Source organism: Salmo trutta, chromosome 13, assembly GCF_901001165.1.
Source record: "Salmo trutta chromosome 13, fSalTru1.1, whole genome shotgun sequence".
NCBI classification, from domain to species: Eukaryota; Metazoa; Chordata; class Actinopteri; order Salmoniformes; family Salmonidae; genus Salmo; species Salmo trutta.
The window spans coordinates 34,867,831-34,885,018 of record NC_042969.1 but is presented as its reverse complement, the minus strand read 5'-3'; the positions used below and the strand labels follow the sequence as shown (position 1 = coordinate 34,885,018).

Genomic DNA, 17,188 nt, shown 5'->3' with positions numbered 1-17,188 from the left:
ACAGCAACACACAATGCAATCTAAATGAAAAGCAACTGAAGTTGACAGTTGTCTGTAGTTAGTTACTGTGTATTTGTAGTCCTTTTCCCTCTGTTTCCCTCTCCGTCTCAGCACAGGCAGGGCTGTAAACTGCTCTCCCCCTGTGAAGGGGTAGGTAACTTTCCCAGGTACCCAGGCATGGTCTGCCATCTCCCCCAGAGTCTCCACGTAATACATACGACAAGGACGACGACTGGGGACTGGAACAACAGAAAACACAAAGACAACTTGTTTCAACATCGATATAAATATTATGAATGGTAAATGATGATATTAACTAGATCAAAAGAACGGGGCTCATAAGATTCTAACTGCTGGCCATTACACAAAGATGAAGCAAGCTGTCAGGCTGAGAGCTGATACATTGAGTTGAAGTAGTGTATAGATAACTATCTGAGGATGACCCCCATGCTATATACCACAAACTATGCCAACTTTGGAGTGAAAAACAACAACATAAGATCAAGATCAAGGTGGTTCTCTCTTGCTGTTATATCTCCCCACAGAACCCAGAGGAGAGCTTCCCTTCTTTCCCCACAGAACCCAGAGGAGAGCTTCCCTTCCTTCCCCCATAGAACCCAGAGGAGAGCTTCCCTTCTTTCCCCCACAGAACCCAGAGGAGAGCTTCCCTTCCTTCCCCCATAGAACCCAGAGGAGAGCTTCCCTTCCTTCCCCCATAGAACCCAGAGGAGAGCTTCCCTTCCTTCCCCCATAGAACCCAGAGGAGAGCTTCCCTTCCTTCCCCCACAGAACCCAGAGGAGAGCTTCCCTTCCTTCCCCCACAGAACCCAGAGGAGAGCTTCCATTCCTTCCCCCACAGAACCCAGAGGAGAGCTTCCATTCCTTCCCCCACAGAACCCAGAGGAGAGCTTCCATTCCTTCCCCCACAGAACCCAGAGGAGAGCTTCCCTTCCTTTCCACTTTTAAATCAATGCTTTATGCCCTGACAACCTTGTGATACATTTAGATCCAACACCAATAATACAACTTCCCACCTTTCATGTGTGTGTGTATCCCCTCCAGAGGATCTATGGTAACTCTACAGGGCCACCAGGGGCGGCGGTTGAACTTGGCCCAAACCAGATCTCCCTCCAAGTACTGCACTGCTGGGAGGGGCTTCTTCTTTGGGCTGTTGGGCTGAACAAAAACAAAGACCTTACTACACGTATAGGATCATTCCTTTGACAGTTCAAAACTTTTTAGAATCGAAAATTCAAAATGTGAAACATGGTCAATCGGCATATAGTGTATAAAACACCGAAACAATAAAATAAGAATGGCTCCTTGACAAATACTGTTCCAGGAGATTACACAGTATTTACAGAACTGTAGATAACATCCGATATATTTTCAGAGCTACCCAGGATGCATCTGCCCCTAGGGTTATTATTATCATTATGATTCTCAGTAAGAGAGAGAACTCACATTAGAGTTGGTTCCAACAGGTGAGATGAGACCATGGTCAAGTGTGTCTCCTGTCATCGCACTGTCACTGTCGGAGTCCTGGTCCATACTCCAGCCATCCCCCATGGACATGTCAGGCAGGGCACTTGGGCTCAGAGTAGGGTCCAGTTCAGATAGACTCTTAGACATCAGGTTGAGAACAGAGGGTTTGTATGTGCTGTTATGGTCTACCCCTGAACCAGAGGTGGTGTTAGAGTCTGTGACTGTTCTGTCTCTGGCGGACTTAGAAGAGTGTTGTTGAAAAGATACCAACTCTTCCTCCTCGTCGTCCTCATCCTCCCTGTCCCCACTGTCAAACAAGGTGGACTCGAAATGCAGGTATCCATTGGGGATGGGGGAGGAGCGCTCCAAACTATCAGAACTAACAGGAGAGAAACCATTCTGATCTCGGATGGAATCCTCGCAGGGTTCTGTCTCCTCGTTACCGGGAGAGGGGGGCAGTCGGACCAGGGGAGCCCCAAAACTAGAGCCTCCCACTGGGCTGTGAGAGTGCAAATGGTTCCTGGCGTCGAGATCCTTAGGCTGGGGCCCGGGTCCCAGATCAGACCCATGTCTGTGTACCATAGTGGAGAGATCCTGGAGCCTCAGCAGAGGACTGTAGCAGTGGGGCCTCTCCCTCTCTGCCTGGTTATACACATAGCTAGGTGCCTGTTTGAGGGAGGAGGTTGACAGTTGCATGGCCACCGACGGTTGGTCTGTTGAACCATGCTTGGTGCTGCTGTTACACTGGTTTCCATAGGAAGTGGAAACTGAGAGGCCATTGGGGGGCCTCAGCTTTGGCTGGCCTGAGCTGTACACTGTGGCTGATGCTGAGCGGCCCCGAACAGCCCGTCTGTATGACCGATTCATGTTGTCATGGCTCCTTCCTGTCATAGTAAAAGGAAATGCAAGTTAGGGTGGTCGAGGTTACAAAAGGTAAGTCTTCTAGTAAACAACCAGGTTTTTCCTATCCAGCTTCAGTGTGGTCAATTCATATGATTCAGGCTCATGCACTGTTTGAAATTGCTAATGTTACAAAACAAAACAAGTGTTAAAAAACGCAAAAATGTACATAAACCATACTGTCTGTAAATAACAACTCACAGACTACCGCCATGCACCGCATAGCCTACACTAATCAGACGACATTGCATGGCTTCCCCTCTGAAGGCCGTCCGTAGTTGCAGCAGAGAAGACAAAAAGATCAGGAAAACCCAGCGAGCGACCGGTGTGCTCTGCCCCGTTCACAGTCGAATCATATCTACTCGTTCTGTTTTTGTTAACAAAATAGAACGATCGCGAACACAAAAATGATAGAAGTGTGCAACACTGCTCACGCTGACAGCCTACCTGACTGTAGGGTAGTCAATACAGTCAAAGCCATCATACACAATGGTTCACACAAATTGCCTACAGAGCCTATAAAAACCGACATAGGAAGCTCCCATTCTAACTCACAAAAGGGCGGTTCAAAACGTTTAAAAACATCGTGTGAATTAAAAAACGCAAGAATCTTACCATTTGGAGCTCGGTCACAATAAAACCAACAGCGGGTCTTTCAGATTGGGGCATGAAGCGTATGTTTTTTTCGATTTGTGAAAGCGGATCTGCACAATCCCAGCAGTAGTAGGCCAAGAAAGACCCAGAGCTCTCATTCTCTCCCCTTCACCTCCTGTACTATCTCATCAGCTTCGACCTTAACAAAACAGAGTCACCAATGGACAAAATATAATTAAAGCCTTCCATTTTAGTGCATCAAAAGTCAGTGTAGCCTATACCTCCTTGGTCCCTAGCAATTACAATTTCATATTTACATGATTGTTTTGCGGGCTGTCGAATTGTGCCTCTGGTTATGTTAAAACAAGCCCTGCTCGACTAACTGGCTGTGTTGGCGAGCAGAGCTGAGCAACCAATCCGCACAGCCACCCAACCCCCAGTCTGCGGAGCCGCGGATCACAGCACGTCGGGCCGGGTACTCTCTCTCTCTCACCCTATCAGTCACTACACAACACTCTACAGTCACGCAGACAAATCCAGGTGCACCATCTCAAATAAAAGCGGGGGCTATGATGTATCCCCTCATGTGTTTTAGCCAACATACATGAAACCCTCGGCTAGATAATATAAGACTATTTATTATGGGGTTATGTGAGGGGATGGTATTCCGCACTGATAAACCATTGGTTTCCTTTTCCCAACAAAGGCGTAACTTGTTTCCTCCATTTTGGATAGCAGAAAGATAGAGACGAATCTGTGGCCACAACAAACGCGGATCAATAGTTCGCATGTGCTCGACGGGAAAAGAGCGCACGCTGATGAGGCCTGGTTAAAGTTTTAAAATAGACTATGCGCCATATTGCCTGACAGCAGAGAAAATAGGTCATGGCGCGTCAAAAACATGTCGGCGGCAATAAACATGTCAATGGTAGGGGCAAAGCCCCAAATTAAGTCGAACCCCTTGACATCATGCTGTCAATGAGGTGTAATGTAATATAATATTGTTATTTAGGCTAAATGCCTATCAGTTTCCCCCACGTATCCTGCAATAAATTCGCATTGAAATAACAACAGCAGCATATAAGGAGAATGCGCCTTGCATAGCGGCCACACAAAAGGCTCGCCATACTTGCAGTGGTGGCCTACCGCAACTGTAATAAACTCGCTTTGCACAATGCACACAACTGCTACATCGAAATGACAGTTGTCAAATAGGCTACAGACATTATTTTATAGCCAATTCGAATTAATCTTATTACCTGATAGGCAAGCTGCTCTTCATTGATGACCAATCTGCCGATTTGTAACCTTGCGAGGCCGTCACTCAGGAGACGGTGAACGAAGAAAAGGCACATGCAATGTCAGGGGCCCAGACAATAAGAAAATTAGATAGGATTTTTTTTCAAAGTGGCCAAATGTTTTTATGTTGAAATTATATGAAATGTCTTGTTCTTTTTTCCTCATTCAATATTGGTTTCTCAGTTCTATGAGATTCACAACACAGGCCATATGTGATTCTAGGCCCATGTAATACACCATACCCATGTTTATGTACATGTAACAGTGTAGGTTCCGTCCCAACCCGGGCTCGAACCAGGGACCCTTGCACACATCAACAACTGACACCCCACGAAGCATCGTTACCCATCGCGCCACAAAAGCCGTTGCAAGCGGAAACCCTTCTTCAAGTCTCAGAGCGAGTGACGTCACTGATTGAAATGCTATTAGCGCGCACCACTGCTAACTAACTAGCCATTTCACATCGGTTACATACATATATCTTCTTAGAAACATTATAATAGGATGTGAATGTCAGGATTAAAACAGAATTCCTTATATTGATCTTGAAGAGTAGTTGGACATGCAATCAGTGTTTTATAAAGGTGGGGTCCACTGGCCCATAGTGGGACCTGGACCCCATGATATGAAAACATGGACATAGGTCTTTGTCTGCACTTTACAAACACAATTGTCTATACTATTGTCAATAGACTACACACCATTAAAATATCAGTCAAGACAATATGATCATTTTGGAATTACCATTTCATTATTTTTTTTGGGGGGGGGGGGGGTCATACATACATTACAATATCGTTACACATACTCCACCACCTAGCATTTTCTCTCTAAAATTATAGCTCCTACTCAACAGCATAACGACATTTCATTCTGGGTTTGCTTTTATCAAGTGATAGTTACCGTGTAAGAACAAAGAATAATACATTACATTGAGAAGACAAAAACCATTAATATTTACAAAGTGTTAGAAATAACAATTGCTATGTCGTCAAAGAAGTATTATGAGAGGTTTTCAGATGCACAGTTCAAGCGAAATGACAGAAACTGTGTTATAACAATGTTATATCGCATTGAATCCAGTCCCATGTCTCGTAATGCTGCATATAAACACAAATGAAATACATGTCATACCAGACAACACAAAAAGACACAAACACTGCCACATGCACTCTGGGAGAAGCTTAAGATTCACGTTTTGCTAGTTTGTTTTGTGTTGTTTTCTACTCCGATGAATTTTTCAATGACAAGAAGACTACTAATAATAAAGCACATTATATCAGAGCATAACATAAACAGATGAATAAAACAGATCAGATATTTAAACATTTGAACAAAACAACAACCCTTCTCCAGACAGCGAGCATTTGAACAGATTATGATGAATAGTAGGCTATTTCTCTCATTCCTGTTGAGCTAAAGTATATTGATTGTATTTATTATATGTCTCACCATGCAATCTCTGTAAAATAAGATAACAAACTTATTGAGAAAAAAAAGAGAGCGATTTCAGTCTTTGGATAGGGACAGAGTAAATGGTGACGATATCAGCAGAGTACATTGAAGAGAGGAGGAGCCATTCTTAGGTAGCCAGTGCCAGACCTATCCAAAAGTCAACCCATATTTTGGCTACATGAGTCCCTTCTGGTCATCAACATCCTTTAGGACAAGCACTCAAATATGAGTTCTAGGCAATAGATAGAGACACAGGCATAACTACTCGTTAGTTTCCTCCACTTTGCCAGTAGACTCACGCAAGCCTCGTTTCTGCATCAGGGTGTATGGGAAAGGTGCCACTTCGCAGCTGGCATAGTCCAGTTTCTTGGCTCCGCCACCGCAGTTACTGAAGTCTAGTTTCTTGGTACCATCACAGCTCCCATACTCCAGTTTCTTGAGCCGAGCCAGAGTCTTGATGCTACCAGGAGGCCTGCCAGGGCTAACCTTGTAGCCCGCCGCTTTGGTTGTACCCAGAGGCCTGCCGGGACTGGTCTTGAACCCCGCAGCTTTCGTGGTCCCCAACGGACGTCCGGTGCTTGTCCGGTAACCGGCTGACTTAGTGGTCCCCGAGGGTCTCCCTCGACGGCCGGATTTGACGACACTTCCTTTTTTTTTCTTGGAGCTCTCTGGCCCTGTTGGAGCCTCACTGGGCCCTCGGATCCTCACTGTCTGAGCGTGGAACTCATTCTGGGTCTCTTGTTGCATTTGACACGGCATGGGTTTGTGCATGCCCTGTGGAAGAGGGGGTAGGTTAGGGCGAGGCAGCTGTAGAGTAGGAGGTGGGGGCGAAGGGTAGAATTTGTTGGATTGCGAGCTACATAAGTCAAAGTGGCTGGTTGGGTGTTGACATTCCTCTGCAAGGCCACTCATGCAATAGTCATTGCTGCTGCTAGTGACTTGGTGCATCATTTTCTGTTGAGGGGTACACATGAAAGGTAAACAGGTTCAGCATTGGTATGTGTGACACAGAATTACTTGCATGCACAAAAACACACACATAAACGCACGCACGCACACACACACATACACAAAATAAAAACCTAATATGGTGATGCACATCACAACACTATGTGATAGATATGTTATAAAGTATCTATTCTATTCGCTAACATCTTGTCCAATTCGAACAGGCTATTGTGTTGCAAAACCATATCCGGTGTTAATGCAATATGCAACATACTGAGAAGTGTCTCGCTATTATGCGTTTACAAACCCAAAAATACAACAGCTGTATAATGAGGCAATGGGCGCTACTACAATGCAATACACGAATAAAACTGCTGCATTTCCAAGTACATTTTGAGAACATAAAAACGATAAAATCACAAACCTAATTTGAAGGCGGATCATGGAATGCAATGGGTTAAATATGAAACGGATAGATTTTCCATTCTTGACCGCCACAACATCATGATACAAACGGATGCATTCTACGCCCTATAATCCATGGATATTGACATGATCCTGGTTTACATTATGCGCCGGGTATTTCATCTTTATTTAATCTTCTAGGACAGAGGTTTAAATGAGAAAGGTAGCCATTTTCGTCTGATTTCTTTTTTTATAAAATAGGAGGGGATCAAAGCGCATGCGCGCGGGACTTCAAGGAAACGTGCCCTATAAAGCCATTCACAATAATAATAATAATACAAAAAACATGTAATCCTGCCATAATGCGATCAGAAATATAGGATATTATGCATTTCGTTCGTAATCCTGGTTTTGAAATCGTGGACATTGTGTCCATGAAATGAACGCAGATGTTGAAGAAACGGTCGTCACTAGTTACCACAGCTACAGTCATAAACCCCGCCTATTTCTACAATTTATCTTCTTAAAATGTGAACCACATTGCTTAACATTAACCACATTGCTAACTTTATGCCTAACCCCAACCTTATATTAAGACCAAAAAGCTAATTTGTGTTTTCATGAAGTTTTACGATATAGGCAACTTTGACTTTGTGGCTGTGGTAACTAGTGGAAACCTTTCGAAACAGGTTTATGAATACTGTACTTTCAGTAGGTGGTAGCATAACAATGATTAATTTAAGTACAGGATTAAAAACATGCTTAATCTACTAAACCGTGTAATCTAACTAAAATTGACCTGACGTTAGTGGAAAAGCAATCTAATGTACAGAACTCAGATCAGTTTTTCCTGTAAAGTATCATACATTTGTGTAGTCAGCTCAGCTATCCCCATTGAGACCGTGTCTGTGCCTCGACCTAGGTTGGGCAAAACTAAGCATGGCGGTGTTCGCTTTAGCAATCTCACTAGAATAAAGACCTCCTCCATTCCTGCCATTATTGAAAGAGATCGTTATACCTCACATCTCAAAATAGGGCTACTTAATGTTAGATCCCTCATTTCAAAGGCAGTTATAGTCATTGAACTAATCACTGATCATAATCTTGATGTGATTGGCCTGACTGAAACATGGCTTAAGCCTGATGAATTTACTGTGTTAAATGAGGCCTCACCTCCTGGTTACACTAGTGACCATATCCCCCGCGCATCCCGCAAAGGCGGAGGTGTTGCTAACATTTACAATAGCAAATTTCAATTTACAAAAAAACAACAACGACGTTTTCATCTTTTGAGCTTCTAGTCATGAAATCTATGCAGCCTACTCAATCACTTTTTATAGCTACTGTTTACAGGCCTCCTGGGTCATATACAGCGTTCCTCACTGAGTTCCCTGAATTCCTATCGGACATTGTAGTCACAGCAGATAATATTCACATTTTTGGTGACTTTAATATTCACGTGGAGAAGTCCACAGACCCACTCCAAAAGGCTTTCGGAGCCATCATCGACTCAGTGGGTTTTGTCCAACATGTCTCTGGACTTACTCACTGCCACAGTCATACTCTGGACCTAGTTTTGTCCCATGGAATAAATGTTGTGGATCTTAATGTTTTTCCTCATAATCCTGGACTATCGGACCACCATTTTATTACGTTTGCAATCGCAACAAATAATCTGCTCAGACCCCAACCAAGGAGCATCAAAAGTTGTGCTATAAATTCTTAGACAACCCAAAGATTCCTTGATGCCCTTCCAGACTCCCTCTGCCTACCCAAGGACATCAGAGGAAAAAATCACTTAATCACCTAACTGAGGAACTCAATTTAACTTTGTGCAATACCCTACATGTAGTTGCACCCCTAAAAACTAAAAACATTTGTCATAAGAAACTAGCTCCCTGGGTATACAGAAAATACACGAGCTCTGAAGCAAGCTTCCAGAAAATTGGAACGGAAATGGCGCCACACCAAACTGGAAGTCTTCCGACTAGCTTGGAAAGACAGTACCGTGCAGTATCGAAGAGCCCTCACTGCTGCTCGATCATCCTATTTTTCCAACTTAATTGAGGAAAATAAGAACAATCCAAAATGTATTTTTGATACTGTCGCAAAGCTAACTAAAAAGCAGCAATCCCCAAGAGAGGATGGCTTTCACTTCAGCAGTAATAAATTCATGAACTTCTTTGAGGAAAAGATCATGATCATTAGAAAGCAAATTACGGACTCCTTTTTAAATCTGCGTATTCCTCCAAAGCTCCGTTGTCCTGAGTCTGCACAACTCTGCCAGGACCTAGGATCAAGGGAGACACTAAAGTGTTTTAGTACTATATCTCTTGACACAATGATGAAAATAATCATGGCCTCTAAATCTTCAAGCTGCATACTGGACCCTATTCCAACTAAACTATTGAAAGAGCTGCTTCCTGTGCTTGGCCCTCCTATGTTGAACATAATAAACGGCTCTCTATCCACTGGATGTGTACCAAACTCACTAAAAGTGGCAGTAATAAAGCCTGTCTTGAAAAAGCCAAACCTTGACCCAGAAAATATAAAAAACTAATCGGCCTATATCGAATCTTCCATTCCTCTCAAAAATTTTAGAAAAAGCTGTTGCACAGCAACTCACTGCCTTCCTGAAGACAAACAATGTATACAAAACGCTTCAGTCTGGTTTTAGACCCCATCATAGCACTGAGACTGCACTTGTGAAGGTGGTAAATGACCTTTTAATGGTGTCAGACCGAGGCTCTGCATCTGTCCTCGTGCTCCTAGATCTTAGTGCTGCTTTTGATACCATCGATCACCACATTCTTTTGGAGAGATTGGAAACACAAATTGGTCTACACGGACAAGTTCTGGCCTGATTTAGATCTTATCTGTCGGAAAGATATCAGTTTGTCTCTGTGAATGGTTTGTCCTCTGACAAATCAACTGTAAATTTTGGTGTTCCTCAAGGTTCCGTTTTAGGACCACTATTGTTTTCACTATATATTTTACCTCTTGGGGATGACATTCGAAAACATAATGTTAAATTTCACTGCTATGCGGATGACACACAGCTGTACATTTCAATGAAACATGGTGAAGCCCCAAAATTGCCCTCGCTAGAAGCCTGTGTTTCAGACATAAGGAAGTGGATGGCTGCAAACTTTCTACTTTTAAACTCGGACAAAACAGAAATGCTTGTTCTAGGTCCCAAGAAACAAAGAGATCTTCTGTTAAATCTGACAATTAATCTTGATGGTTGTACAGTCGTCTCAAATAAAACTGTGAAGGAACTCGGCGTTACTCTGGACCCTGATCTCTCTTTTGAAGAACATATCAAGACTGTTTCAAGGACAGATTTTTTCCATCTACGTAACATTGCAAAAATCAGAAACTTTCTGTCCACAAATGATGCAGAAAAATTAATCCATGCTTTTGTTACTTCTATGTTGGACTACTGCAATGCTCTACTTTCCGGCTACCCGGATAAAGCACAAAATAAACTTCAGTTAGTGCTAAATACGGCTGCTAGAATCCTGACTAGAACCCAAAAAATTGATCATATTACTCCAGTGCTAGCCTCCTACACTGGCTTCCTGTTAAGGCAAGGGCTGAACTCAAGGTTTTACTGCTAACCCACAAAGCAATACATGGGCTTGCTCCTACCTATCTTTCCGATTTGGTCCTGCCGTACATACCTACAGGTACGCTACGGTCACAAGACGCAGGCCTCCTAATTGTCCCTAGAATTTCTAAGCAAACAGCTGGAGGCAGGGCTTTCTCCTATAGAGCTCCATTTTTATGGAATGGTCTGCCTACCCATGTGAGAGATGCAGACTCAGTCTCAACCTTTAAGTCTTTACTGAAGACTCATCTCTTCAGTGGGTCCTATGATTGAGTGTAGTCTGGCCCAGGAGTGTGAAGGTGAACGGAAAGGCTCTGGAGCAACGAACCGCCCTTGCTGTCTCTGCCTGGCCGGTTCCCCTCTCTCCACTGGGATTCTCTGCCTCTAACACTATTACATGGGCTTAGTCACTGGCTTATTGGTGTTCTTCCATGCCGTCCCTAGGAGGGGTTCGTCACTTGAGTGGGTTGAGTCACTGACGTGGTCTTCCTGTCTGGGTTGGCGCCCCCCCTTGGGTTGTGCCGTGGCGGAGATCTTTGTGGGCTATACTCGGCCTTGTCTCAGGATGGTAAGTTGGTGGTTGAAGATATGTCTCTAGTGGTGTGGGGGCTGTGCTTTGGCAAAGTGGGTGGGGTTATATCCTTCCTGTTTGGCCCTGTCCGGGGGTATCATCGGATGGGGCCACAGTGTCTCCTGACCCCTCCTGTCTCAGCCTCCAGTATTTATGCTGCAGTAGTTTATGTGTCGGGGGGCTAGGGTCAGTCTGTTATATCTGGAGTATTTCTCCTGTCTATCCGGTGTCCTGTGTGAATTTAAGAATGCTCTCTCTAATTCTCTTTCTCTCTTTCTTTCTTTCTCTCTCTCGGAGGACCTGAGCCCTAGGACCATGCCTCAGGACTACCTGACATGATGACTCCTTGCTGTCCCCAGTCCACATGGCCGTGCTGCTGCTCCAGTTTCAACTGTTCAGCCTGCGGCTATGGAACCCTGACCTGTTCACTGGACGTGCTACCTGTCCCAGACCTGCTGTTTTCAACTCTCTAGAGACAGCAGGAGTGGTAGAGATACTCTCAATGATCGGCTATGAAAAGCCAACTGACATTTACTCTTGAGGTGCTGACTTTTAGCACCCACGACAACTACTGTGATTATTATTATTTGACCATGCTGGTCATTTATGAACATTTGAACATCTTGGCCATGTTCTGTTATAATCTCTACCCGGCACAGCCAGAAGAGGACTGGCCACCCCTCATAGCCTGGTTTCTCTCTAGGTTTCTTACTAGGTTTAGGCCTTTCTAGGGAGTTTTTCCTAGCCACCGTGCTTCTACACCTGCATTGCTTGCTGTTTGGGGTTTTAGGATGGTTTTCTGTACAGCACTTTGAGATATCAGCTGATGTAAGAAGGGCTATATAAATAAATTTGATTTGATGATTTGGACTGATCATAATTTTAGGTAGGCTAATTAACTTGTGAAGTTTATTATGTGAGCTTACTCAGAAACAATTTAATAAACTAGTATAGACCTACTACTTATTGATTTTATCTCAGACCTTTACAGCATACTGGACTCATAGAGTGCTACTCTCTCAAGATATCTTGTTGGGGTGGGTGACTCTTTGAACTTACAATGGCTAGCCCCAAGTCATTATATTTTTTTCTTGTGCTTTATTCTATTTGTCTCATGACTCCTGTGTGCTTTGTTGACTATGAACTTGCTTGTTTTCCCAACCGTGGAACAGACTATGTTTGTTACCACACTCGGGACTCTGAGTCTCTATTGATTACACAGACTTCCCATCCTATTCTAACAACCTCTCGCCGGCTTTGTATTCATGTTACCGGATGAAATTGCTGTATAATATGATCTTGTTGCCATCTGATGCACATTCAAATGTCATAAAAAAATCAACACTGCAGAGCTCTCCCTGTCCTCTGCCGTGCCCTGATTGTATTACTACTGATGATATCTGGAAATGTTCATGTAGACCCTGGCCCATCTACTGTTGCTAGCCCCAATTCTGACTTGTGCTCTGATATCGGCTTCACTGATTTCTGCTCTCATAAAAGCCTGGGTTTTCTGCACATTAACACTAGAAGTCTATTACCTAAAATTGATCAATTGAAAGTGTGGGTTCACAGGTCCAATCCAGATGTGTTGGTCATTACTGCCCGGGCGGCAGGTAGCCTAGTGGTTAGAGCGTCGGGCCAGTAACCTAAAGGTTGGCAGATTGAATACCCGAGCTGTTCTGCCCCTGAACAAGGCAGCGAACCCACTGTTCCTAGGCCGTCATTGTAAAAAATAATTTGTTCTTAACTGACTTGACTAGTTAAATAAAGGTTAAATAAAAAATGTACTTACTGAGACGTTGAACACTGATGTTAACCTTTCTGGTTATAACCTTTTTTGGCAAGATAGATCGGCCAAAGCTGGTGGAGTGGCAATCTTTACCAAGGATCACCTTCAGTGCTCAGTTGTCTCCACCAAGTCTGTCCCCAAACAATTTGATTTCCTGGTTTTAAGCATTAAACTTTCAAATAGCTCTTTGTTGACTGTTTCTGGGTGTTACCACCATCAGCACTGGCCTGTGCCCTACCAACCTGAAGCTCTCTCCTGGCCCCTTACACTAAGTCTGAATTTGTCCTGTTAGGTGACCTAAACTGGGACATGCTTAAACCACCTGACCAAGTCCTAAAGCAATGGTACTCCCTAAACTTTTCTCAGATTATTACCAATCCCACAAAGTATGACCCCAAACACCCAGAAAATGCTACTCTCCTCGATGTTATCCACACAAATAATCCTGATAGGTATCAGTCTGGTGTTTTCTGTAATGACCTTAGTGATCATGGTTTTACAGCCTGTGTTCGTAATGGCTGCTCAGTGAAACGACCTGTCCGGATTTGTCATAGACGCTTGCTGAAAAACTTTAATGAGCAAGCCTTCCTTCATGACCTGGCATCTGTAAATTGGTATAGAATCAGCTTGATCCCCTCTGTCGAAGACGCTTGGACCTTCTTTATTGATATTTTCAGTGGTATTGTTAACAAACGCCCCCATAAAGAAAATGATAATTAAAAACAGGTTCAGCCCCTGGTTCGACCGTGATCTGGCAGAGTTACACCACCTCAAGAATTGCATTTGGCGAAAGGCTCGGCATATGCATACTCAGGCTGACTGGCTCTCGTTCAGGCAAATGAAAAATAAGTGCACTCAGGCTATCCAGAAGGCCAAAGTTTGTTACTTTAAGGAGCAGATCTCTCTCTGTGAGTCTAATCCCAAGAAGTTCTTGAAAATGGTTAAAGACCTAGAGAATAAACCCTCCTCCTCACAGCTGCCCATGTCCCTTAATGTTGATGATGTGGTTGTTACTGACAAGGAGCACATGGATGAGCTCTTTAATGACTACTTCATTAAGTCCGGATTCCTATTTGACTCCGCCATGCCTCATTGCCCGTCTAATATTTCCCCATCTCCCACCCCTTCTAATGTGACTAGCCCCAATGCTCCTCCCTCTTTTTCCCCTGCCCTGCTACAAAGTTTCTCCCTGCAGGTGGTCACTGAGTCCGAGGTGCTAAAGGAGCTCCTTAAACTTTACCCCCCAAAAACATCTGAGTCAGATGGTATAGACCCTTTCTTCTTCAAGGTTGCGGCCCCTATCATCGCCAAGCCTATCTCTGACCTTTTTAACCTGTCTCTCCTCTCTGGGAAAGTTCCCATTGGTTGGAAGGCAGCCACGGTGGGTCCTTTCTTTAAAGGGGAGATCAAGCTGATGCTAACTGTTATAGGCCTATTTCTATTTTGCCCTGTTTATCAAAAGTATTGGGAAAACGTGTCAATAATCAACGGATTGGCTTTCTTGATGTCTACAGTATTCTCTCTGGTATGCAATCTGGTTTCCGCTCAGGTTATGAATGTCACTGCAATCTTCAAGGTCCTAAATGATGTCACCATTGCCATTGATTCTAAGCAATGTTATGCTTCTATTTTTAATAACTTGGCCAAAACTTTTGATACAGTAGACCATTCCATTCTTGTGGGCCGGCTAAGGAGTATTGGTGTCTCTGAGGGGTATTTGGCCTGGTTTGCTAACTACCTCTCTCAAAGAGTGCAGTGTATAAAGTCAGAACATCTGCTATCTCAGCGACTGGCTGTCACCAAGGGAGTACCCCAATGCTCGATCCTAGGCCCCATGCTCAACAGTATAGCTCAGGCAGTAGGAAGCTCGCTCATCCAATTCTATGCAGATTATACAGTCTTATACTCAGCTGGCCCCTCCCTGGAATTTGTGTTAAATGCTCTACAACAAAGTTTCTTAGTGTCCAACAAGCTTTCTCTACCCTTAACCTTGTTCTGAACACCTCCAAAAGAAAGGTCATGTGGTTTGGTAAGAAGAATGCCCCTCTCTCCACCGGTGTGATTACTACCTCTGAGGGTTCAGAGCTTGAGGTAATCACCTCATACAAGTACTTGGGAGTATGACTAGACTGTACACTGTCCTTCTCTCAGCACATAGCAAAGCTGAAGGCTAAAGTTAAATCTAGACTTGGTTTCCTCTATTGTAATCGCTCCTCTTTCACCCCAGCTGTCAAACTAACCCTGATTCAGATGACCATCCTACCCATGCTAGATTTGAGATGTAATTTATAGATCGGCAGGTAAGGGTGCTCTTGAGCGGCTAGATGTTCTTTATCCTTCGGCCATCAGATTTGCCAGCAATGCTCCTTATAGGGCAAATCACTGCACTCTATACTCCTCTGTAAACTGGTCATCTCTGTATACCTGTCGCAAGACCCATTGGTTGATACTTATTTATAAAACCCTCTTAGGCCTCATTTCCTCTTATCTGAGATACCTACTGCAGCCCTCATCCTCCACATACAACACCCATTCTACCATTCACATTAAAGGTCCCAAAAGCACACACATCCCAGGGTCGCTCGTCTTTCAGTTCGCTGCAGCTAGCGACTGGAACGAGCTGCAACAAACACTCAAACTGGACAGTTTTATCACCATCTCTTCATTCAAAGACTCAATCATGGACACTTACTGACAGTTGTGGCTGCTTTGTATGATGTATTGTTGTCTCTACCTTCTTGCCCTTTGTGCTGTTGTCTGTGCCCAATAATGTTTGTACCATGTTGTGCTGCTGCCATGTTGTTGTCATGTTGTTGTCATGTTGCTACCATGTTGTTGTCATGTTTTGCTGCCATGCTGTTGTTGTTGTCTTAGTTCTCTCTTTATGCAGTGTTGAGGTGTCTCTTGTCGTGAAGTGTGTTTTGTCCTATATTTTATTTTTGAATCCCAGCCCCTGTAGGAGGCCTTTTGGTAGGCCGTCATTGTAAAAAAGAATTTGTTCTTAACTGACTTGCCTAGTTAAATAAAGGTTACATAAAACAACAAATATTCAAGAAGTCAAGATGGTGCTGATAGACATGGCTGCCTTGTTTCAGGCTCCTAAGCAACTTTGAAGTATTTTATATTTTTTACGTTATTTCTCACGTTATTAGCCCAGAATGTTCTTTGCATTATTACATACAGCAGGAAATAACTTTTGGATATCTGGACTCCGACATTGCTCTTCTAAATATTTATACATTTCTTAATTCCATTATTTTACTTTTAAATGTGTGTGTTAAATATTACTCCACTGTTGGAGCAAGGAACACAAGCATTTCGCAATAACGTCGCTAAACATGTGTATGCGACCACTCTGGCTTTACGAGGCTACAATTCAACTAGCCTCACTCTGGCTTTGCAAATCAACACGAAACAAGCAAACAAATCCAGCGATTTTTATAATACATCATATTTAATATGAACATGACAACAGAAAGACTGGCTTTACTGTAATAATTTGTACTGTTAAGATCAAAGGAGGCAAGCAATAATATACAGTGCATTCAGAAAGTATTCAGACCTCTCGTCTTTTCCACATTTTGTTACGTTACAGACTTACTCTGAAATTGATTAAATTGTTTTTTCCCCCTCTTCAATCTACACACAACACCCCATAATGACATCACAACACCCCATAATGACATAGCAAAAACAGGTTTTTAGAAAGTTTTGCAAATGTTTTAAAGATAAAAAACAGAAATATCAGTACTTTGTTGAAGCAACTTTGGCAGTGATTACAGCCTCAAGTCTTCTTGGGTATGATGCTGAATCCTTGGCACAACTGTATTTGGGGAGTTTCTCCCATTCTTCTCTGCAGATCCTCTCAAGCTCTGTCAGGTTGCATGGGGAGTGTTGCTGCACAGCTATTTTCAGGTCTCTCCAGAGATGTTCGATCAGGTTCAAGTCCGGCCTCTGGCTGGGCCACTCAAGGACATTAAAAGACTTGTCCCGAAGCCACTCCTGCGTTGTCTTGGCTATGTGCTTAGGGTCATTGTCCTGTTGGAAGGTAAACCTTTGCCTCAGTGTGAGGTCCTGAGCGCTCTGGATCAGGTGTCATCAAGGATCTCTCTGTACTTTGCTCCGTTCATCT

General features: G+C 43.5%; 2 protein-coding genes across 6 annotated transcripts in view; both read right to left on the bottom strand.

Moving 5' to 3' along the window:
- LOC115205703 (histone-lysine N-methyltransferase, H3 lysine-36 and H4 lysine-20 specific) overlaps window positions 1-4,334 on the bottom strand; it is a 43,925-nt gene extending 39,591 nt beyond the window's left edge. For 3 of the 5 annotated variants that reach the window (XM_029771960.1, XM_029771963.1, XM_029771964.1), the window contains exons 1-4: window positions 3,001-3,467; window positions 1,465-2,369; window positions 1,035-1,176; window positions 67-239 (exon numbers count right to left, since the gene is read on the bottom strand). In XM_029771960.1, coding sequence (XP_029627820.1) covers window positions 67-239; window positions 1,035-1,176; window positions 1,465-2,352 — 1,203 coding nt within the window. In that variant the 5' untranslated portion in view covers window positions 2,353-2,369; window positions 3,001-3,467. Of the gene's footprint in view, window positions 1-66; window positions 240-1,034; window positions 1,177-1,464; window positions 2,370-3,000; window positions 3,468-4,238 lie in introns of those variants that run through there. The other 2 variants (XM_029771961.1, XM_029771962.1) reach the window with 2 other exon arrangements.
- A 676-nt stretch (window positions 4,335-5,010) lies between these two features.
- Window positions 5,011-7,560, bottom strand: si:ch1073-44g3.1 (UPF0461 protein C5orf24 homolog). Its single transcript, XM_029771959.1, has 2 exons — window positions 7,106-7,560; window positions 5,011-6,687 (listed from the first exon to the last, which is right to left on the bottom strand). The coding sequence occupies exon 2, from the start codon at window positions 6,682-6,684 to the stop codon at window positions 5,995-5,997; it is 690 nt and encodes a 229-aa protein (XP_029627819.1). The 5' UTR covers window positions 6,685-6,687; window positions 7,106-7,560; the 3' UTR covers window positions 5,011-5,994.
- Between the last annotated feature and the right edge of the window lie 9,628 nt (window positions 7,561-17,188).

Bases quoted from the DNA above. Each gene is read 5' to 3' on its own strand.
- si:ch1073-44g3.1 (XM_029771959.1), bottom strand. From the start codon at position 6,684: ATGATGCACCAAGTCACTAGCAGCAGCAATGACTATTGCATGAGTGGC.